The sequence below is a fragment of the Phocoena sinus genome, chromosome 4 (assembly GCF_008692025.1).
Source record: "Phocoena sinus isolate mPhoSin1 chromosome 4, mPhoSin1.pri, whole genome shotgun sequence".
Taxonomy (NCBI): Eukaryota; Metazoa; Chordata; class Mammalia; order Artiodactyla; family Phocoenidae; genus Phocoena; species Phocoena sinus.
Window position 1 is genome coordinate 85,083,890 of NC_045766.1, and position 22,507 is coordinate 85,106,396.

A 22,507-nucleotide genomic window follows, 5' to 3' on the forward strand; every position below is an offset into this window, starting at 1 on the left:
GGATGGTCCCTATCAGGGTAGTGCTGGAGATAATACGCGCTATCTAAAATAATTTGTTGGAGTAGTAGGAGAACAAAGGAAAGCCACTGGCAGATGTGTGGCCATTCAAGCGGGTCACCTTGAGGATCCTGGGCCAAGACTGGGGGAAAAAGCAATACAGGAACATTTCCTGCTTAAAGGATCATTGTCCCTTTTAATGAATGAATACCATCACTCAGTATGCACCCTAATGTCATTGCTCAACAATGGAGTGATGTCTATCTTATTTTTACCTACTTTCATCCTGCTTTTCATTCTTCTTTAATCAAACCAGACCCAGTGCACTTGCTTCTGGTATTATTGGCTTATTGTATTTTTCTATGTGCACATCACTCCATTTGCCTGGTGGTTTTGATCAAATCATTCATTTTTCTCTGCTTCCTCACTCACTTAATCCATTTTGCATCTTTCTGCCCCGGTAGGAAAAGATTGCTCAAGTGCGACGGGAATTGATGATGAAGACAAAAGAACACACCAAAAAACTTCATCAGATGAATGATTTATGCACTGAAAAGAAGAAACTTGATTCTCAGTTGAATATTCTACAGAACCAGCAGGTATGTTCCTTTTCTTCAGACCTTTTGTCAGAATTGGGGATGTTCTATAAAGGGAATATCAAGTGCTGGCTTTTAAACAAACCTTGATCTTGGACGTTTCTGGCCCACTTGGGTCCCTGAGGACAGAGTTGATACCGTCTACATTACAATGAGCCTGAGGGACTAGCTTTACTGTATGCCTACTGGGTACCATGAATTCATACGAGTACTAATTAAGGGATTTGCCTTGGCCCTTGGAGAGGTAAGGTTACTTAGGTATAAATGATGACGTCAACATGCTCCCTGAATTTGGTGTCAAACATCCATTTCCAATACAGGTTTACTTCCTTTGACCTAAAGGGGGCCTCCTGAATTATGGGAGGCCACATGTCACTTATTAAAACACTTGTTACTTTTTAGGGCTTTCAACTTGCTTTTATGTAATATTTATTGAGGCTAACCTAGTAGAACTTAATACAGCATGTGGTAGATAATACTTATTTATAAAGTTTCACCCTATTTAAGCCTTGCCTTCTAGGGACATAACACATGTATGGCATATTCCGAACTACGTGCTATAATCTTTTAATAGTACCTGCAAAAATGCTGTTTTTTTTTTTTTTCTCTCTTGGTTTTCTTTACGCGCCCAGGAAATGTTCTAAGCCAGGGGTTCTCAAAGTGTGGTTCCCCCAGATCTACAGAATCAGAGGCTCTGGGGGGAGGGGTCCAGCAATCCAGAACAAGCCTTCCAGGTGATTCTGCTGCGTGCTAGAGCTGAAGAATTGCCCCTAGGTTCTTCAGAACCAATTTTTTTTTGTGGGGGGGGGGGGTTCCATATATATGTGTTAACATATGGTATTTGTTTTTCTCTTTCTGACTTACTTCACTCTGTAGGACAGACTCTAGGTCCATTGACCTCACTATAGATAAGTCAGTTTCGTTCCTTTTCATGGCTGAGTAATATTCCATTGTATAAATGTGCCACATCTTCTTTATCCATTCATCTGCTGATAGACACTTAGGTTGCTTCCACGTCCCGGCTATTGTAAATAGAGCTGCAGTGAACGGGAAGTTTGTTTTTAAACTGAGGGCTCTCTGCCTCCCAAGCTGACTCCATAGCTATTACTCTTACAACAATCTAGGCATGGATGGCAAGGACTAAGATGGCAAGGACAAAAAACCAACGATCAAAGGCATTTCAAAGTAAGAAGAGCCAAAATTGTTTGGATATGGTAAAGAGAAAATGAGGGAAAAGCTAAGGTGACTTCAGAGTGACCGTCTGGACTGACTGGGCATGAGAGGCCGTGGCATTTAGCTACAAGTAACCAAAAGCCCCACTTTTGGAGAGTAGCTTGAACAAATAGGGGTGCTTTTCCTCACTTAACAAGAAGTCTGCAGGAGATGACTGAGGGGTTTTAGTTTAGTGGGGCTGTGATGTCAGGGCCAGTATCTCTGTGACTCTCTCAGTGGCTGAAGTTTCCTTCAGAGTCACAGACAGCTGCCCCAGCTCTGTGGTTGCTGCCCAAATGCCAGACTCTTGTGCCCCTTTCATTAAGAAAGCAAATGTTTTCTGCTACATCTACTTAGCCACTCCCAGCTGGAAAAGAAAGTGGCTAAGGTTAGTGTTTAGTTTTCACAGCCCCTGACGTGAAGGTGGGCAAGGGAGAAGAGGCAAGAAGGTACTGGGTAATGACAACCCCTACTTATGAGGAAGGGCTGCCATAGTAAGTGGGGTAACAGACAAATCATGGGCTTTTGGCTGCAGGTAACCTGGTTCTCATCCTGCTTCCAGTCCTTATTATTATAGTGACTTGGGCCAGTTCATAAGCCTGTCAGTTTCTGTATCTTTAAAATTGCAATAACACCACCTGGTTCTGAGTTGTGAGGATCACATGAGGTCGCAGACATAAAGCACCTGGCACAGAGAAGATAACTAGGTGTTACGTCCCTTCCTTTAATGCACGTTCAGATTTATTGAGCATCTACTTATGTAACAAGTTCTAGGGTGGATGCTGGGTAGAGTGGTGAGATCCAGGCATATTGGGCTCTTATTTCTAAGGCACAGGATCTAGCAAGAAAGATAACAAGCACTTAGGTCAAACCGTAGGAAACTGCTACTTTTTAGGTTAAAAAATGGTCACATGTCACAAATTTCAAATGGTTCAGTCTAATAACTACAGTGATGAGTGATGGATGATTTGACAGAACGTAGAGCAGGAATCCTAACCTAGCCCATGGGGTGAAGAAATTCTCCCTAAAAATGATGTCTGAAACATGAGCAGGAACTGGCTGGGCAGGGGAAGAAATCAGATGAGGGAATAAAGATTTCTTTTTTGGAAAACAAGATATGGGCTGTATAGGAAAAGGAGGTATCTGGACTTTTAGAATTCCAGCGATGAGCCCTGTAGGGTATGAGTGACTGATAGCTAGCTTAATGAGTTACCCTCTAAAGGGGATTTGCATTTTAAGAGTTGCCTTATTAGCTCAAAGGGACACCTTTCCAATGGTAGGATTTCAGTGGAGGACTTGAAGGCTTCTTAAAATCAGAAGTGATGACTATTTAAGTCAGGCACACCTAAAAGACAAATTAAGACAGGGGCGTTTCCATAGTCCAAATGGTGCTTAAAGCAGGGAGGTGTTTTCTCTCAACAGGGCAATGCCTTCCAGGGCCCCCGGAAAGCAGATACTGTGGCAAGAGAGAAGGTCACTGAACTGATCCAAGTCCAGGCCAAAAGGATTCTGGCCTTAAAGGAAGAGGTTGCTCTTTTGCGTAAGAAAGGTGGCCTTGTTCTCCCCCCGATTCACTCTCCACAAGAGAATGAATGAAGCCCGTGGGCCTTAAGTTTGCTTTTTTCTCAAATCCAGCCAAGATTTCTGACACTTAATTCAACAGAAGTTCTGTTTCCTTGTCGCCTGCAACAATCCTACTGTTTTAAAGTGAACTTATCTGAAAGTCTAAAACCACATCCAGTCATGTAGTTTTAATAATTTCCCCCCAACTGCTTATCCTAAAACTGACTACAGCACCCAACAGCTACTTATTATTGAACTGAACCAATGCAGACGTGTTTGCAACCAACTGGGTCGAATATGAAGTCTTAGGAGGCTGTTACCTCAAATCGCCAGAAACCATCGGTAATATGTCCTGTTTTAGGAAATTTGTTTTTTGGTTATCTGAATTCTTAGCCATTAGCAAGAAAATCAATCATTCAGCAAACCATGAGAAGACTTCCTTTTCTTGGTCGTTGGATCCTTGGAAAATAAACTTTGATGTTATCAGGTATTCTCTGAGAGGGCACAAGAGAACAAAAACTATTTTGCCAACAATATCTGAGAAAAAGAAATGCAATTTAGAATTTTGACATTGTTAACTTCATAAAGCAGTTATTTGAGGGGTCGGGATTCAGGAAATGCAGACAGAAAGAGCAGAGCAGTTTGCTTTAGACTGGCATAAAGCAAAAAAATAAACAGCTTCCTGAATCACCCATAGTTTCAGCAACCTCCTCAGCTCTGGGTGGAGCAGAGAAGTGTGTTTTGCAAAGTGGTTAAGAAGGAGGCTCTTCTCTGAAGGTGTCTGCAACTCTACCAGTATTCTAAGCATTTCCTATAGTTTCTCATGTCCTGTGCCATTTTCTTTCTGTTTCTACTTGAGTCATTTGCTGGTTTTGATATAGATCAGGAAGTAATGAAATAGATCCCAGCACTGAGAGATCAACTCTAATAATCACTTTTGATTGTACATAACATTTAAACTAATCTGGGAGTATTCCTTTGGTTTGGGGCTAAGTAGTCAGTGGAATTCATCTAAGAATGATTTCACTGATATTTGGATTCCTGTTAGTAACAGAACATAGCACTTTAAATTCCGTGCTCTGTGGGTCCATTTTAATGAGCTACTCCCTTGAGGCCATCCCAGAATATGAACTGGTTACCGAAAAGGAAAGGTAAAGGCGGCAATGTTGCACCAATGTAGAAAGTGACCTCAGCAAGGTCAAGTTTTCGTAACCTGTCTAGCCTGCTGATCTGCCCCCCAAAATTATAGACAGGACTTGGGGTCTTTTGTATGTTGGAATATATATATGTTACAGGGGGCCACTTGGCCTATTGTGTCTCTAAGATCCTTTCATACTCCTATTTGAGAGGTCCAAATAGCTTACTGTTTGTGCCTATCAATCACCACAGAGCTCTGATGTAGCAGCTTTTCTACTGGAGAGCACCCTTTATCACATTCTCTGCTGTACACCCTAAACTATGTGTGCCCTTCAAGCATTTCAAAAAAATGTGCTAGTCACAGTTCTGAGTGTTTTACCTACTTATTTATTCCTGCATAAAAAATTACCCCCAAACATAGCTTAAAACAACATTATCTCACCCAGTTTCTGAGGGTCAGGAAGCTGGGAGCTACTTAGCTGGGTGTTTCCAGCTCGGGTCTCTTACGAGGTTGTAGTCAAGCTGTGAGCTGGGGCCGCGTCCATCTGAAGCTTGGCTGCAGCAGGAAGGGCTACCACCAAACTTACGTAACTGGCTGGCTACGACCTTGAGCGACCGCCTGGATACAGTGGGTGGTCCCGGAGGAGACACTATCCCCTTGTTGTGGTGAGAGGTAGGGTAAAAGTTACATTATTTTCCTGGGCCTCATTATCAGACAAATGAGAGATCTGGATAAGCTCTGAGGCTTCTTCCTATTCTAAATCCTGTGATTCTAATTGCAGCAAGAATGAACTTAGTCTATGGAAGAGCCATGTCAAGGGTTCCATGTGTCTATCAACTCAGAGTAAAACCAGCCGGGATTATTACTTTTTCCCAAACTGAACTAGACAAAAATCACTAAAGTTTACAATACTAGGCATTCATACAGCATGTTTGGGATTTGACAATACAGTTAATTCATTTTTATTTTGAATTAGATAAGAAAGGTAGCTTTCGTTTCATTTCATTGATCCCAGGCTTAGTCTTGAATCTATAGCAACTGAGTCTTCGGGAGGTTTAATAGCAAGCAGGAGAGCACCAGGGTGCAGCCCTGGCTGGGGGTGGATGGAAAGCTGTCCTAGTCTCCTGATCTGTGCTCTGCCTCCTGCTGTGCCCTTAGAGAAGGCAGCCTCACCTTTGAAAGAGGCCAAAAATCTGCCTGAGTTACTTGTGGATCAACTGTTAATGTCCCTTGGCTATTCTGAACCCTCGTCCATAGTATCATCAAATCTCAACATTGAAAGAAAAACTGTAGAGTCCAGCCCCTCTGTCAGAACTTCACAGGAAAAGGAGTTTCTCATTCCTGCCGACTCAGCCTGTCCTGTGTGGCTGTCCTGAGCCATGAGCTGAACTCCACACCACCACCAGCTCCTGCCCAACTAGGTCTTACTCTTCCTCTTAATTTATATAGCCATTGCTGACTCAATCAGATTTTTAAAAGGCACTATAATAATTAACCTGAATCTAAAGAAATGCAAGATGCGATGAAACTGAATAAGCTGTTTCCTTTTCTAGGCTAAAATTTAAAGGCCTGATGCCTAACCTTTTCCTCCTCTCCTGCAATTGGCTAAAGTAAATATGTACATTTATCTCATTTAACCTGCCTTAGAAGAGCTTTTTCATTCCCAGGCTTTTTTTTTTTTTTTTTTTTTTTGAGAGCTAAAAGCACTGTTGTCGCATAAAACTGCTTTCTGCACAGCACTGGAACCATACCACTGCCATGAAGTTCACCAAAACTCGCCTTGACAACCACTGGGATCATCAAGCATTAGGAAAACAGGGGAGTGTTTTTGTTTTCAAAAGCCAATGGGCTAGAAGTTGAGTTATAGCCCAGATCTGAGAGGTAAGATCTGTCCCTCTTCTGGAAGTGACCTCTAGGCCCTTGATGCCAGATTGTGTCTGAAGTCACAATATCTTATCTCTTCCCTGCTCTACGTCTCCTTTCCTGTTATTTCTGTATTCCTACAGTCCTTCATTTCATTTCTTGAAATATTTTTAAAAGACTGCTTTTCTGAAAACCATGTTCCAATTTAGCTGCTGGACAGAGAAAGGATGCAGGAATCTCTTATGGCCAGCAGAAGGCGCACTTGCCCTAGACCATCAGTCACCTCCTGGGGCTTTCTTAGGACTTTATTCAATTTGTGACTGGAGTGTGAAGCTAGGGTCTGCCATTGATGACCCGGAAGAGGATTAAGTGTTTCAAGTGGCATTTCATCTGTAACTCAACTCTACTGAAATCTAAAAGGTACATTTCCTTCCTGAAAACAGTTAAAGTGTGGTAGGGCTCTCAGCAAAAAGCTTCAGCCTCCATCTACTTCCACTTGCCCGGACAAAGGTTGATCCTGTGGTTGGACGGCAGTGAGTAAATGTTGATTTTAAACAACTAGTGAGTCAACTCCCCTGGCCACGTTGCTGTTTCTTTGGAAAGAAGGGAAGTGAATTTTACGAGGCACCATATGTTCACCTGTAGCACAGCACTTCACTAAATGGCATTTTGGAGAAAATACTTAGTCTTCAACACACACCTGCATAGAAAAGATGAGCCTCATTCCTTCCGATCTGACCATAGCTTTACCTCAAGTCCAGTCAGAGAACGGTGAATCTGCTTCTCCTCGCCCACTGTACACTGTGTCCCTCTTGGACTAAACAGTTACCACGCATCTGCATTAATGAAAACACAACTGAGAGTCAATATTTAAAAAGACAAAATTAGAAACATTTGCTACCTTTTCCAGACTTCTCCTCGATGGATCTGAAAACATCACAAGTGGATGTTTCTTCAAATACTCAGACTGAATCCTAACATCTAAAGAGAATGCTGACTCATACGTGACTAAGCTGTAGGTTACAGGGAAGACTAAACATTTATTTAGACATTACAGTGTTTGTTTTTACAGAGATATGTTGCCACAGATTATTGATTCTGGAAGGTTTGTTAATGCTTATAGTACTATACACATCTTAGTCTAGTCTCACGGGCATCTTGGGAAAACGTTTCCTTTAGCACCAGATCCAGCCACTGTCGCGGGTGACTGCAGCCTCCGATCGCGTGGCCCTGGCCCTTCTCCTGCAGTCACTGTGGACAGTGTGCCTAGGAGTCCTCCTTCCACGGGCTTCTCTGTGGGCCTTCTGCAGGGGCCCAGGCAGCGGCGGAGGGTCTAAGGGACGGGCTGCCTCCTCAGTCTGTCTGTGCTGCTCTTTCCCCGTTGACTCCTGTTCCGTTGCGGCTTCTTTGCTTCCCACCTCAGACCTCAGCGGGGAGGATTCCCTATGTCTCTCCAGAATTATAAAAACATATACATTTATTTACAAGTGCATAAATATATAAATATGGCTATTATAGAAAAATAAATACCAATTTTCTCTCTTTTTTAAAGAAACAACAATATATAGCGTCTTTCTGGGATATCAGCTTCTGCCTAAATTGTAGGAGGTGGTATTTCAAAAGACATGTGAACCGGTGGGCTGGGAGAGAGCCGCATCCCAAGTTCCTGCCCTACGTAGGCCCCCACGGGGTGCTGGGGACACCAGTCTCCTCTCCCCGCAGGGCAGGAGTCAGGACTGGCCACCTCTTCAACCGGTACGAGGCCCAAGCAGCACCGGGACCCTGAGGGGAGAGAAAAGTGGGAAACGTTAGAATCCAGACTGACCAGGAACCAGTGCTCAGCAGTACTGGGTCACCCTCTCTCTGGGCTGTCTCTCTGGGAGCTGGTTACTGGCTTTAGAGGAAGGACAGAGACCTACAACCACAAAAAGGACAATTACACTCCCTCTAAGTATGGGCCACTTCTTACCCACGTCCCACCTGCACATTTCAGTGGTGAAAGCGTGGAGACCCTCATGCATCTACCCTATAACCAGGGGCAGATGACGTCAGCTGAGCCCAGGAACCGTGCAAGAAAGTTCTGCTCTCTCCAGGTGTGGGCTGCTAGTACACCCTTCTGCTATGCTTTCTGGCCATGATCATCTCACTCACAACTCATGCCCCCCGATGGAGGGAGTCCCGTGTGGATGCTACTGGGGTCTGGCTCTAGGAGGTACCTGTCTTAGAATTTCATCTCCCAGGGTCTGGGGGCTGCATGTGACCTGGAAGCCACACCATGGAGGCTATAAGAAACAGCAGCTAATTCTCTGAACCAGCCTGTGCCCAACCAGGTATCAAAAAGATGGGCACAAAGGACAGTGGGCTGGGCGCACTGTGCATCGAGTCCCTTCGAGGGCAAGTCCTCTGGAAGCACAGAGCTCTGATGATGTGAGAACTTGGCTTAATGATGGATGCAACCTCATTCCTTAATTACGAGACAAGACCCAACAAAGCAAGGTACTTCGGAGCGATTAGAGAGTGATGTGATGAGAGGCGGCGGGAATTGGTGAGTGGCCTTGAGATGCTGAGACCAAAAGGGCTTCTTTCCCTGAAATGGAGAAGTGCCCGTTCTCTCAGCCTTTGAGGACACAGCTTGCCATGTTGGACCCACCTGACACTCCCTGCAGATGTGCTGGGCCTTCAGCAGGGAAGGAGGTGGCCAGCTCCCCTTTGCACCCCCATCTCGGATATACAAGCTGTGGATGGTCTTTACCAAACACCGCCTTCAGGGACTGTTCTCGCCCTGCCTGCACGTCACTCCCGGGTCGTGGATGCCTACGCCTCACCTCATCCCCAGCCTGTTCAACCGCCCGCCCTGCCCTCAGCACTTACCTGGATGAGAAAGAGGGTCCCACGTGGCTTCCAGCCCAGGACCCTGGGGTACACGCCTCGTGCCGGGCTGGCCCGTGGCTGCTGGCTGCCCCCGGAGGTGGTGGCAGTCCTGCTGAGGCTGGAGCAGCTGGCAAGCTGAGTCATCGGGCAGTGTGTATAAGAGCGGGCCCTCGTCCGGGTTAGACTTGGGAGCCCTGCATGCACAAAACCAGGCGGAGGGGTGAGGCAGGGGCAGCGTGGGCCTGGATCCCACTGCCCTGGATACTCCCGTCTGGGGCAGCAGAGCTGGGCAGGGCTCAGGCGGGGCAGGGGCTGCTCCCCTTTGGACATCAAGAGGTGCCACACCATCGCTTCCACAGGCAAATTCTAGTCTCTTTCCATTTGACTCCATGTGTGTCCTGAGTATATGAGAGGACGTGGGGCCTATGGGCAGAGCCAGCTGGGTGGGGCTGCTCTGGCCTGAGAAGCGAGGGAGGAATTGCTGAGCAGAAAAGGCGTCATAACTGCAAACACAACAACTAACCCCCTTAGGCTAAGAGTCCAGGGGAGGGCTTCCCTGGTGGCGCAGTGGCTGAGAGTCCGCCTGCCGATGCAGGGGACACGGGTTCGTGCCCCGGTCCGGGAAGATCCCACATGCCGCAGAACAGCTGGACCCGTGAGCCATGGCCGCTGAGCCTGTGCGTCTGGAGCCTGTGCTCCAGCAACGGGACAGGCCACAACAGTAAGAGGCCCGCGTACCGGGGGAAAAAAAAAAAAAAAGAGTCCAGGGGAGCAGTTTGTCAGATGAGGGGATCGTGAGTGAAGCACTTGTGCTCACCTCTCAGTGATCCATGCTGGGTTTGAGGAACTAGTGAGAGAGCGAGCCCTGGGGCTCAGGGGTGGAAGGCAGGGAGGGGCCTGGGTACCTGGGAATCTGGTGACTGGGGGGGTCACATCCACTGCCAAGAACGGTCTGCCTCAGCGTGCTGTTGGTGTCATCCTGCTGCTCAAACGAGGAACGAGAAGGTCACGTCAGAGAGTCCAGGTAACTTCCCCATTCGTTGTTCAGCAGGCCCAGCAGCCCGGGATTAGAGGCTAGAAGGGAGGGAGCCTCAGGAGGTGGCCCGGCCACGCCCTCCACGTGACCCGTCCCTGCGTGCCCACACTCCCAGAACTACGTTACCTGCTGAAGCTCCCCTGGGCGGCGCTGCTGAAGCTTCATGCCTGGGTAGCCCATGGCAGCTGCAGGGCAGGCCCTGTTCACAGGTACCCCATCGGTACAGGCCCGTCCGCGGGTGCCACTGAGGTAGGGCTGCCCGTTGGCTCGGTGGCCTGGGAGCCCTCCCAGTGGTACCATAGTGTATTGGCAGGAGGAGGGCAGAAGGGCACTTCGAGGAAAACCCAGGTCTGTTGTATGTTCTGGAAGAACAGAAGGATAGAGCTACGCTTAGGTCAAGGAGGCCTGGGGCAGCTTGAAAAAGTCCCACGTGAATCTCAGAAAACTCCTGAGGACTTAAGGTCAAATGAGGTAGGCGGGGAGTTGGCATCGCGCCAGGGTAGAGAATATTCTTTCTCTCGGAAAATTCTTCCTGTCTCCCACTTCTTCCTAACATCTAGACTATTTTTTTTTTGCAGTAGGGAGAGGAGACACAGGACCAGGATTTGGGAGAATGACGTGGCAAGTTAACACAAGGAACAATATTTAAATGAAGCAAGTTGACCAGACGTGTCACCATCTGAAGCAGAAATCAATGGATAAATCAGACTAACCTAGGATTAGGGGGAAAGCTCGAGGGAGCCACAGACCTAAAGAGGCGGGAAGAGGCAGGGTCAACTGAAAGTATGAGTACGTGGTCAGAGCTTGAGACAGTAAAAGAAAACAGAGCCAGCTAAGTACTGAGCTCTAGGGATGCAGAGAACACAGACCAACTCCCACTTCATCCTCCCCATCTGCCAACATCTATGAGCCGAAGGGAAGGCCCCATCTGTGAGCGTTCTCCGACTCTCTCCAAGCCCTCTGGGGGACCCACCAGAAACTTGAGCTCCCATGCGTGAAGCAGGGCGCCTGGGATCCTGCCCTGGGCAGAGGCCTCCTTAGGGACTGGGAGACCCCTCCTCCCCTCACCCCCGCCCCAGGCTCCTTCCCCTTGGTGTTGAGGACGGTCATTCACTCACTTTGCTTAGACCAGGCCCTCCACAAGCAGAAGGGGATGAAGGCAACGATGATGAGGACGATGGAGCCCAGGACGACCCCGACGATCAGGTAGGGCAGGTCGCTGGAGCGGGCCACCATGGCCCCTGTGCCCACCGGCCGCTCTATGGTTTCATGGGGTGGTAGCTGTGGCGGGGCCAGAGTTGGGGGTGGGAGTCGACCAGGCTGACCAGAAGACTTCCGGGCTGTTAATTGGGACAAAACTCACTTCAGCCTCTATTACTTTGACATTTCTTTCATGAAAAATAGGAAAACAATATCCTGATTCCACAGGTGTGAGAAACGGGGTCAAACTTGTAAGACAGGGCCTTTGGTGGATGAGTGTGGTGTCCAAGCTTAGCGTGAAATTGACATCTAAGGTGAAACTGGGCGTCGCTGAAGACACTTGAGCCTTGTACTTCAAGAAACACCCTGAGATATTTGTGGACCAAGCACTAGGGGCAGACTGGGTCTTTGGGGGCAGAAGTGGTGTAGGGGTTTTCTAGAAGCATAGCTGGGGAACTTTTGGAAGAAAATATAAAAAGTACCTGAAACCAGAAAGAACTGGGAATGGAAGAACTTCCCCGTGAATTTGCTATTCCTGGGTGCATCGAGAGATGTGAAGTCCTAGGTCTGAGCTGGGGTGCAGAGCAGGGAGACGGGGTTCGGGGCTCACTAGGACTGACAGTGCTAGAGAAATGCCAATCCAAAAGTTTACGAGGTGGCAACCTCGGCATCTGGCTTTTGCTCTTATCAGGATGTATCTGACATCGTTAACTCCTTTTCGCAGCCGTCCTCCCCCGTGACTTTCTGATACTACAGTCTTCTGGGTTTCCCGTAACCTCTCTGCCACTGCTGCTTACATTTCTCTCTGCTTGCCCTTTTCTTCCTGTCTTTGCCTCAGACACTGAGAAGTCTTCTAGTCCCTCTCAGACTACACTCTGTCTTCTTCTTCCCTCTATTCCCGTGATTTCAGCCTACATCCCAGTGACCGCCAAATACCCTTACCCAGGGTCCTCCCTGGGTAGGAGACCTGCTTCCCTCACGGGACACTTGCATTTCAACGTCTCAGAAGAATCAGACTCAGGTACGCCTGCAAGTGGTTCATGTTGTTCCTTTCTTGTGGAAGCGAGTTCCCTGCTGGCTTTCCCCTTTTCGATAGATGGCACCACCACCTGTGTGGTTCTTCAAGTTCAAAACCTCAAGGTTTACGCTGAACTCCTTTCACTCTCTCCCAGCCTCAACACACTACCAGTCCCTGGTCCTCCCTACGCTCCCTAAGAGGCTCAAACCCACCCCTCCTCTTCACCTTTCCTTCGTGGCCCCGGTTCTCTCCCCTCAGCCCATTCCTGCATAGTCACCAGTGACCCTTCCTGACAAACAAACCCAACGACGACCCTTCTCCACCTCACAGCCCGCAGGGTCCCTGATGCCCGTGGCCTCTTCCCTGAGCACTGCCCTCTCTCATCCTTCCAGTGTCACATACTCCCACCATGCGGAGCTACGTGAAGGCTCGTCCTATGCCCCAGGCCACTGCCTCCACCCTGCTGAAGGTTCAGTCCTTCCAGAAGACCAACGTGAAGGCTGTGTGAAGTCTCTGTTCTTTGCCCCGGGCACTCTGCGTGTCCCCTGACACAGGAATGCTGGCTGTGTGTGAATCTGCCCCTTCACTGTACGTGACAGAAGAGGGCAGGAAGGGCACACGGGAGACAGAATGTTGCTGTGACAGGAAAATGGATCGTTTTCTTGGCTCTATCCCTGTTCCTCTGGGATCTTCTCCTGATTACAGTTTTTTGCAATACACCTTTCAGTATTTGCGAAATGGAAATGATATCCATCCACTTGACCGATGTGCAAAAATCAAGTTATTATATGAATATATTTCACGTGTTTTAGTGCAGGGAAAGAGTCTGGGCTTGTAGTTGGACAAACTTGGCCCAAAGTGTGCTCCACCGCTAACCAGCTGTGTGACCTTGGTCAAGGTATAACATGTCGTGATGCTCAGTTTCTTTTCCCATGGGGTTGTAGTTCAGTAAACGAACCAATGTGAGTACCAAATGTTACTGTAGGAATAAAGTGTTTATAGAAAGCTCCCAACTTAAGAGTGGGTTCTAACCCATGAGTTCACGTGTGAGTTAATTCCCAAGCTCCATGAAACCGTCATGATGGCAGCCCACTTGTACTTAATACGAAGCACAGGCAAATGAAGAGAAGGGTTACGATGACAAAGTCTGGGGATACTTGGAAAATAAGGAGTCATTCTGGAGAAGAGATACCCAGCATGGCACACAGAGCAGTGACTCTGCCCTAGTCTGCTGGGAGGAGAGCAAGAGGAGATCAGAGAACCCAAAGAGATCACCTTTGGTTTCACAAATCATCACGTTGCTGAACTCACTCTCCCCTCCCTCGTTGAAGCACTGCATCTTAATGTCATAGGAGGTCTCCGGCTGCAGGTGGCTGATGGAGTGCCAGTATCTATCCCCTGGGAAAGACAGAGAGAGAGTCCGTGTGATGATTATGCATGTGGCTTGCTTGGCCCCCACTGGAGGCAACGTTCTAGGTGCCCACCCATGTTCCCGTTGTCCCATCACCATGGAACGAAGCATGTGGGTTTATGAACTCAGTGACCCCAAGTGTGTCAAGAAAGAGCCAACGATGTGGGGCAGGCCAGCCCACGTTTTCTACTTTCACCAACTCCTAGAGCCCCTTGCCAACAGAGGAAACTATCTCACACACGTGTTTCTCACCTTCCACCATATCCTTCTTGTAGTCACTATCATTGTCGCTGTCCGTGGGTCGGTAATAGATATAAAAGCCATGGATTGGGGTGTTGTTGTTACTTGCTGGAATATACTACAGGGAAGAAAGAAGAAACAAGTTGACAATGGAGCAGAGAAATCATCGTGTGATCGAAACCACTGGGGGATGGAAATTTTACCCTGGCCTAGAGTTTAAAACTCACTGGAGACCCCAACTAGGGGTTGGGCCTGGGCCTCCAGGGTGGAGACATAGAGTCCAGGATGCTGGAACACCAGAGAATTCCCGGGCCCAGGGAATATTAATTGGCGTGCACGTTCCTGAAGGTATCCATATCAACACCAAGACCCGACCCCACACAACTGCCTGCAGGCTCCAGTGCCAAACACCTCACACCAAACAACCAGCAAGACAGGCCCATCCATCAGTAGACAGGCTGCCTAAAGCTGGACTAAGTTCACAGACACCCCAAAACATACCACCTGATGCAGCCCTGCCCATCAAGAGGGAAAAGACTCAACTCCACCCAACAGAACACGGGCACCAGGTGCTCCCACCAGGAAGCCTGTACAAGCCCCTGGACCGACCTCACCCAGCAGGGGGCAGTCAACAGAAACAACAAGAACTATGACCCTACAGCCTGCAGAAAGAAGACCATAAACAAAGTAGGTTAGACAAAACGAAATGACAGAGAAACACTCTGCAGACAAAGGAGCAAGGTAAACTCCCACAAGACCAAATAGATGAAGAGGAAATAGGCAAGCTGTCTGAAAAAGAATTCAGAGCAATGATAATAAAGATGATCCAAGATCTAGGAAATAGAATGGGGAAAATACAAGAAACATTTAACAAGGACCTACAAGAACTAAAGAAGAAACAAACAGTGATGAACCACACAATAACTGAAATGAAAAATACATATGAAGCAATCAACAGCAGAATAACCGAGGCAGAAGAACGAATAAGTGAGCTGGAAGATACAATGGTGGAGTTAACTGCCAAGGAACCGAAAAAAGAAAAAAGAATGAAAAGAATTGAGGACAGTCTAAGAGACCTCTGGGACAACATCGAACACACCAACATTCGAATTATAGGGGTCCCAGAAGAAGACGAGGAAGGGAAAGGGCCGAGAAAATATTCGAAGAGATTAGAGTTGAAAACTTCCCTAACATGGGAAAAGAAATAGTCAATCAAGTCTAGGAAGCACAGAGTTCCATACAGGATAAACCCAAGGAGAAACACGCCGAGACACATGTTAATCAAACTAACAAAAATTAAATACAAAGAACAAATATTAAAAGCAGCAAGGGAAAAGCAACAAATAACCTACAAGGGAATCCCCATAAGGTTATCAGCTGATTTTTCAGCAGAAATTTTGCAGGCCAGAAGGGAATGGCAGGACATATTTAAAGTGATGAAAGGGAAAAACCTACAACCAAGATTACTCTACCCAGCAAGGATCTCATTCAGATTTGATGGAGAAATCAAAAGCTTTACAGACAAGCAAAAGCTAAGAGAATTCAGCACCACCAAACCAGCTCTACAACAAATGCTAAAGGAACTTCTCTGGGAGGGAAACACAAGAAAAGAAAAAGACATTCAAGAATAAACCCAAAACAATTAAGAAAATGGGAATAGGAACATACATATCTATAATCACCTTAAATGTAAATGGATTAAATGCCCCAACCAAAAGACAGAGACTGGCCGAATGGATACAAAAACAAGATCTATATATATGCTGTCTGCAAGAGACCCACTTCAGACCTAGCGACACATACAGACTGAAAGTGAGGGGATGGAAAAGGATATTCCATGCAAATGGGAATCAAAAAAGCTGGAGTAGCAATACTCATGTCAAACAAGATAGACTTTAAAATAAAGACTATTACAAGAGACAAGGAAGGACACTACATAATGATCAAAGGATCAATCCAAGAAGAAGACATAACAACTGTAAATACCTATGCTCCCAACATAGGAGCACCTCAATACATAAGGCAAATGCTAACAGCCATAAAAGGAGAAATCGACAGTAGCACAATAATAGTGGGGGACTTTAACCCTCCACTTACACCAATGGACAGATCATACAAAATGAAAATAAATAAGGAAACACAAGCTTTAAATGACACATTAGACAAGATGGGCTTAACTGATGTTTATAGGACATTCCACCCGAAAATGGCAGAATACACTTTCTTCTCAAGGGCTCATGGAACATTCTCCAGGATAGGTCACATCTTGGGTCACCAACCAAGCCTCAGTAAATTTAAGAAAACTGAAATCGTAGTCAGCATCTTTTCCAACCACAATGCTCTGAGATTAGAAATCAATTACGAGAAAAAAACTGTAAAAAATACAAACACAGGCTAAACAATACGCTACTAAATAACCAAGAGATCACTGAAGAAATCAAAGAGGAAATCAAAAAATACCTAGAAACAAATGACAATGAAAAGGCGATGACCCAAAATCTATGGGATGCAGCAAGAGCTGTTCTAAGAGGGAAGTTTATGGCAATACAACCTTACCTCAAGAAACAAGAAACATCTCAAATAAACAACCTAACCTTACACCTAAAGCAACTAGAGAAAGAACAAACAAAACCCAAAGTTAGTAGAAGGAAAGAAATCATAAAGCTCAGATCAGAAATAAATGAAAAAGAAGTGAAGGAAACGATAGCAAAGATCGACAAAACTAGAAGCTGGTTCTTTGAGAAGATAAACAAAATTGATAAACCTTTAGCCAGACTCATCAAGAAAAAAAGGGAGAGGACTCAAATCAGTAAAATTAGAAATGAAAAGAAGTTACAACTGACACCACAGAAATACAAAGAATCATAAGAGAGTACTACAAGCAACTATATGCCAATAAAATGGACAACCTGGATGAAATGGACAAATTCTTAGAAAAGTGCAACCTTCCAAGACTGAACCAAGAAGAAACAGAAAATATGAACAGACCAATCACGAGTAATAAAATTGAAACTGTGATTAAAAACCTTCCAACAAGCAAAAGTTCAGGACCAGACGGCTTCACAGGTGAATTCCATAAGACATTTAGAGGAAGAGTTGACACCTATCCTTCTCAAACTCTTCCAAAAAATTGCAGAGGATGGAACACTCCCAAACTCATTCTATGAGACTACCATCATCCATCCTGATACCAAAAAATCAGACAAAGATATCACAAAACAAGAAAACTACAGGCCAGTATCACTGATGAACACAGATGCAAAAATCCTCAACAAAATACTAGTGAACAGAATCTGACAGCACATTAAAAGGATCATACACCATGATCAAATGGGGTCTATCCCAGGGATGCAAGGATTCTCCAATATATGCAAATCAATCAGTGTGCTACACCACATAATTAAATTAAAGAATAAAAACCATATGATCATCTCAATAGATGCAGAAAAAGCTTTCAACAAAATTGAGTACTGATTTATGATAAAAAAAACTCTCCAGAAAGTGGGTATAGAGGGAACCCACCTCAACATAATAAAGGCCATATGACAATCCCACAGTAAAAATTATTCTCAATGGTGAAAGGTTGAAAGCATTTCCTCTAAGATCAGGAACAAGACAAGGGTGTCCACTCTCGCCACTATTATTCAACATAGTTTTGGAAGTCCTAGCCAAGGCAATCAGAGAAGAAAAAGAAATGAAAGAATCCAAATTGGAAAAGAAGAAGTAAAACGGTCACTTTGCAGATGACATGATACTATACATAGAAAATCCTAAAGATGTCACCAGAGAACTACTAGAGCTAATCAATGAATTTGGTAAAGTTGCAGGATACAAAATTAATACACAGAAATCTCTTGCATTCCTATACATTAACAACGCAAAGGCAGAAAGAGAAATTAAGGAAACAATCCCATTTACCACTGCAAGAAAAAGAATAAAATACCTAGGAATAAACCTACCTAAGGAGGCAAAAGACCTGTACTCAGAGAACTATAAAACACTGATGAAAGAAATCAAAGATGACAGAAACAGATGGAGAGATATACCATGTTCTTGGATTAGAAGAATCAATATTGTGAAAATGACTATACTACCAAAAGCAATCTAGAGATTCAACGCAATCCCTATCAAATTACCAGTGGCATTTTTTACAGAACTAGGACAAAAAATTTTACAATTTGTTAGGAAATACAAAAGACCCCGAATAGCCAAAGCAATCTTAAAAACAGTGAAGCTGGAGGAATCAGGCTCCCTGACTTCAGACTATACTACAAAGCTACGGTAATCAAGTACTGGCACAAAAACAGAAATATAGATCAATGGAACAGGACAGAAAGCCCAAAGATAAACCCATGCACCTATGCTCACCTAATCTATGACAAAGGAGGTAAGAATATACAATGGAGAAAAGACAGCCTCTTCAATAAGCGGTGCTGGGAAAACTGGACAGCTGCATGTAAGAGAATGAAATTAGAACATTCCCTAACACCATACACAAAAATAAACTCAAAATGGATTAAAAACCTAAATGGTAAGACCTGACACTATAAAACTCTTAGAGGAAAATATAAGCAGAACACTGTATGACATAAATCACAGCAAGATCCCTTCTGACCCACCTCCTAGAGAAATGGAAATAAAAACAAAAATAAACAAATGGGACCTAATGAAACTTCAAAGCTTTTGAACAGCAAAGGAAACCATAAACAAGACCAAAAGACAACCCTCAAAATGGGAGAAAATATTTGCAAATGAAGCAACCGACAAAGGATTAATCTCCAAAATATACAAGCAGCTCATACAGCTCAATATCAAAAAAACAAACAACCCATCCAAAAATGGGTAGAAGACCTAAATAGACATTTCTCCAAAGGAGACATACAGATGGCCAACAAACACACAAAAAGATGCTCAACATCACTAATTATTAGGGAAATGCAAATCAAAACTACAATGAGGTATCACCTTACACTGGTCAGAATGGCTGATTCTCAATAGAAATAGAGACATAGATGTAGAGAACAAATGTATGGATACCACGGGGGAAAGGGGTGGGAGGGAGGAATTGGGAGATTGGGATTGACACATATACATTATTGATACTATGTATAAAATAGACAACTGATGGGAACATATTGTATAGCACAGGGAACTCTACCTAATGCACTGTGGTAACCTAAATGGGAGGGAAGTCCAAAAGGGAGGGGATATCTGTATGTGTATGGCTGATTCGTTTTGTTGTGCAGTGGAGGCTAACACAACATTGTAAAGCAACCATACTCCAATAAAAATTAATAAAAAATTCACTGGAGACCCTGACAAACATTTCTGATGATCTCCCCAAGGCTCTCTGGACAGTGCTGTAGCGATCACTCATTATTTTATTTAGCCTAGGAGTCCATAACTTTTGGAGACAGGAAACAAATGGTCATTTCTTCAAAGACTTAAGTCCTGTCTGAAGTTTCCCGGGTATTGTGAGGTTGAGTCCCTCTGGCCCAATTCCCAGGTACGAAGGTGGAGGAACACTTAAAGGGGTAGCAGCCTAGAATGAGTCAAGGGAGAAAGGTGATTCCTTCCTGCCTGGGCTGCAGCGTCCAGCTCCCACCCAACACGGAGCTCAGCACCGTCTTCCGCTGCTGGCCATGCCAGGCCACTTACCATCCACTTGAGCATGATGGTGGTCTCGTTGACGGCATCCGTGAAGGTGATGTAAGGGCCTGACACGGGCCTCTTGTACACACGGCCGCTGTAGCCTGACACAGCGTAGGGCCGGGACGGGGCGCTGGGCTCGCTCTCCCCCAGCATGTTCAGAGCCCGGACTCGGAACTTGTAGGAGGTGCCTGGGGAGAGACACTCACTGAACCTGGGGGCTGGGAGACACCATCTCCCTGCCCTTCAGCCCATCCAGGCTCAGGACCTGGAGGGATCTTTTGGGCAGCCCTTCCCCAAAAGCAAGCCCCAAAGGACTTAAGCACTCCTACCCTCATTAGAAAGGAGCCACACAGAGAAAAGGGGAACCCTCTTGCACTGTTGGTGGGAATATAAATTGGTATAACTGCTATGGAGAACAGTATGGAGGTTCCTTAAAAAAATAAAAATAGAGCTATACCATATGATCCTGCAATCCCACTCCTGGGCATATATCCAGAGAAAACCATGGTCCGAAAGGATACATGCACCCCAATGTTCACTGCAGCACTGGTTACAATAGCCAAGATGTGGAAGCAATCTAAATGTCCACTGACAGAGGAATGGATAAAGAAGATGTGGTACTTATATACAATGGAATATTACTCAGCCATAAAAAAGAATGAAATAATGCCATTTGCCCCAACATGGATGGACCTAGAGATTGTCATACTGAGTGAAGTCAAGTCAGAGAAAGACAAATATCATATGGTATCCCTTATATGTGGAATCTAAAAAAAAAAAAAAAAAAAAAAAGATACAAATGAACTTACTTACAAAACAGAAACAGACTGACAAGGGGGGGAAGGGTGGGGCGGGGGAGGGATAGTCAGGGAGTTTGGGATTGATGTGTACACACTGCTGTATTTGAAATGGATAACCAACAAGGACCTACTGTATAGCACAGAGAACTTGGCTCAATGTTATGTGGCAGCCTGGATGGGAGGGGAGTCTGAGGGAGAATGGAAAGATGTATATGTGTGGCTGAGTCACTTTGCTGTGGACCTGAAACTATCACTACATTGTTAATCGGCTATACTCCAATAGAAAATAAAAAGTTTTTTAAAAAATATTATGTAACCTAAACGGGACAAGAATCTGAAAAAGGATATAACTGTGCTGTACACCTGAAACTAACAAACCGTTGTTAATCAACTCTACTCCAATATAAAATAAAAAGTTAAAAAAAAAAAAAAAAAGGAGGCACCACGCAGGAGGTGGCTTGGGACCAATTACGGAGAGAGGGAGGGAGAAGGAAGGCCTTGTGGGACTGAGGTAACACAACCAAGAGTGGCCACAGGAGGCTGGTGGTGGGTGGACGACAAGCAGAGAGAAGACCCTCCAAAGCTTCCCTTCTCCTCCAGGGGGCCGGGAGCAGCCGGGGGACCAGGGAGGGCAGTGGCCAGGGCCCTACCTTTCTCTAGGCCTGTGATCTCCACCGAAAGCCGGGAGGGAGGGATGGCGCTGGTGGCCAGAATCCAGTCCCCCACTTTCTTCAGCTTCTTGTACTCCACTCGGAAGGACTGGATGGGGAAGCCGCCGTTCCCACGCGGAATCCAGGTCACATACACTGAGGTCTCAGAGGCCATGGAGATAGTGGGCCTGTCTGGAGCTTCTGGGGCTGCAGGAGACCATACCCAAGGGAGGAAGGAAGTGGGAGGAAAGGACATGAGAAGATGGTTGCAATGTGACTAGACCTGGCCTGTTCCTGATGGGGGCCAGCTTCACCCCACAGCCCTCACCCCCTGGTGGCCGCGTCAGATCTCTCTAGGGCTCTCTGGGTCACTCTCTCCTGGGAGGAGCCCTTGAAAAGCTCCAATCCATATCTCCTCGCTGTGGTTAACTGGGGAGAGGCTAGGAAAATGTCACAAGGACTCCGGGACTCAAGACCGCATTCAGCCTGCAGCAGTGAGCCTTCTGAGGCGGTGGACCTGGTTCCAGTTCTGACTGCAAGTCACTCCCGCCCTCGGGGCTGCCGGGGGCTTACGGGACAGGCGGCCGTGGTCCGGCTGGCTGCTGCTCTGGGGGCTGGCTCCAGGATCATCTCTCTGGATCTGCTGCTCTTTACTGGCCATGATTTCAGGTTTGGGCCGCCGTCCTGGGTAGAAATGGGTTGAGATCAGCACGAGAGGGAGTGTGCATTAGGTCTCTCCTTCCACACAGTCCTTTCCGCCTGAAGCTCTGCCAGGGGGTCTGACAAGACCATGGAAATAATAGAGGACACTGGAAGTGTGGTCTGAGTTCCAGCTCTGCCCGACAGTCATGAGATTGCACGTGGCCCCCGAGTGTGAAAGGGGCAAAGGGATGCCAGAGGCCAGCTGGTGCCTGTCCTGATACGAGGTGGGACCTCAGCCTAGGCATGCAGACCAGAGGGAGGCAGGAGCTGAAAGGAAGATGAAGTTCAAGGTGAAAAGCTGGGGCAAGGTGAGCAGGACGCCCACCTGGCCTGGTAGGACCACTCAGGCCCATGGAAGCCCCAAGCTGGGGGCAACATTGGACCCTTACCAGTTCGGAAGGTGACCATGGCCGTCTGGCCTTCCCCTGCACAGTTGTAGGCTGCCATCTCTACTTCATATAAGCTCCCAGGGTCGAGTCTGGTGAGGGTCAGGCGGTGCTGGCTGGCTGGAATGCCAGAGATGGTCCAGTCGTCAGAGGAGTTTGTGACCTGCTGGAG

General features: G+C 46.2%; 2 protein-coding genes across 6 annotated transcripts in view; one reads left to right on the forward strand and one right to left on the reverse strand.

Annotated features, from left to right (window-relative positions):
* The window catches only part of CFAP44 (cilia and flagella associated protein 44), a 140,270-nt gene extending 133,999 nt beyond the window's left edge, over window positions 1-6,271 (forward strand). The window contains exons 33-34 of the mRNA XM_032630144.1: window positions 462-596; window positions 3,228-6,271. Of these exons, the coding sequence (XP_032486035.1) occupies window positions 462-596; window positions 3,228-3,401 (309 nt within the window). The 3' untranslated portion in view covers window positions 3,402-6,271. The remainder of the gene's footprint in view (window positions 1-461; window positions 597-3,227) is intronic.
* A 703-nt stretch (window positions 6,272-6,974) lies between these two features.
* The window catches only part of BOC (BOC cell adhesion associated, oncogene regulated), a 243,546-nt gene continuing 228,013 nt past the window's right edge, over window positions 6,975-22,507 (reverse strand). For 3 of the 5 annotated variants that reach the window (XM_032630146.1, XM_032630149.1, XM_032630145.1), the window contains 11 exons: window positions 22,339-22,501; window positions 21,821-21,931; window positions 21,248-21,454; window positions 19,804-19,985; window positions 14,158-14,263; window positions 13,770-13,892; window positions 11,395-11,616; window positions 10,403-10,638; window positions 10,146-10,222; window positions 9,241-9,434; window positions 6,975-8,151 (listed from right to left, as the gene is read on the reverse strand). In XM_032630146.1, the coding sequence (XP_032486037.1) occupies window positions 7,964-8,151; window positions 9,241-9,434; window positions 10,146-10,222; window positions 10,403-10,638; window positions 11,395-11,616; window positions 13,770-13,892; window positions 14,158-14,263; window positions 19,804-19,985; window positions 21,248-21,454; window positions 21,821-21,931; window positions 22,339-22,501 (1,809 nt within the window). In that variant the 3' untranslated portion in view covers window positions 6,975-7,963. Of the gene's footprint in view, window positions 8,152-9,240; window positions 9,435-10,145; window positions 10,315-10,402; window positions 10,639-11,394; window positions 11,617-13,769; window positions 13,893-14,157; window positions 14,264-19,803; window positions 19,986-21,247; window positions 21,455-21,820; window positions 21,932-22,338; window positions 22,502-22,507 lie in introns of those variants that run through there. The other 2 variants (XM_032630148.1, XM_032630150.1) reach the window with 2 other exon arrangements.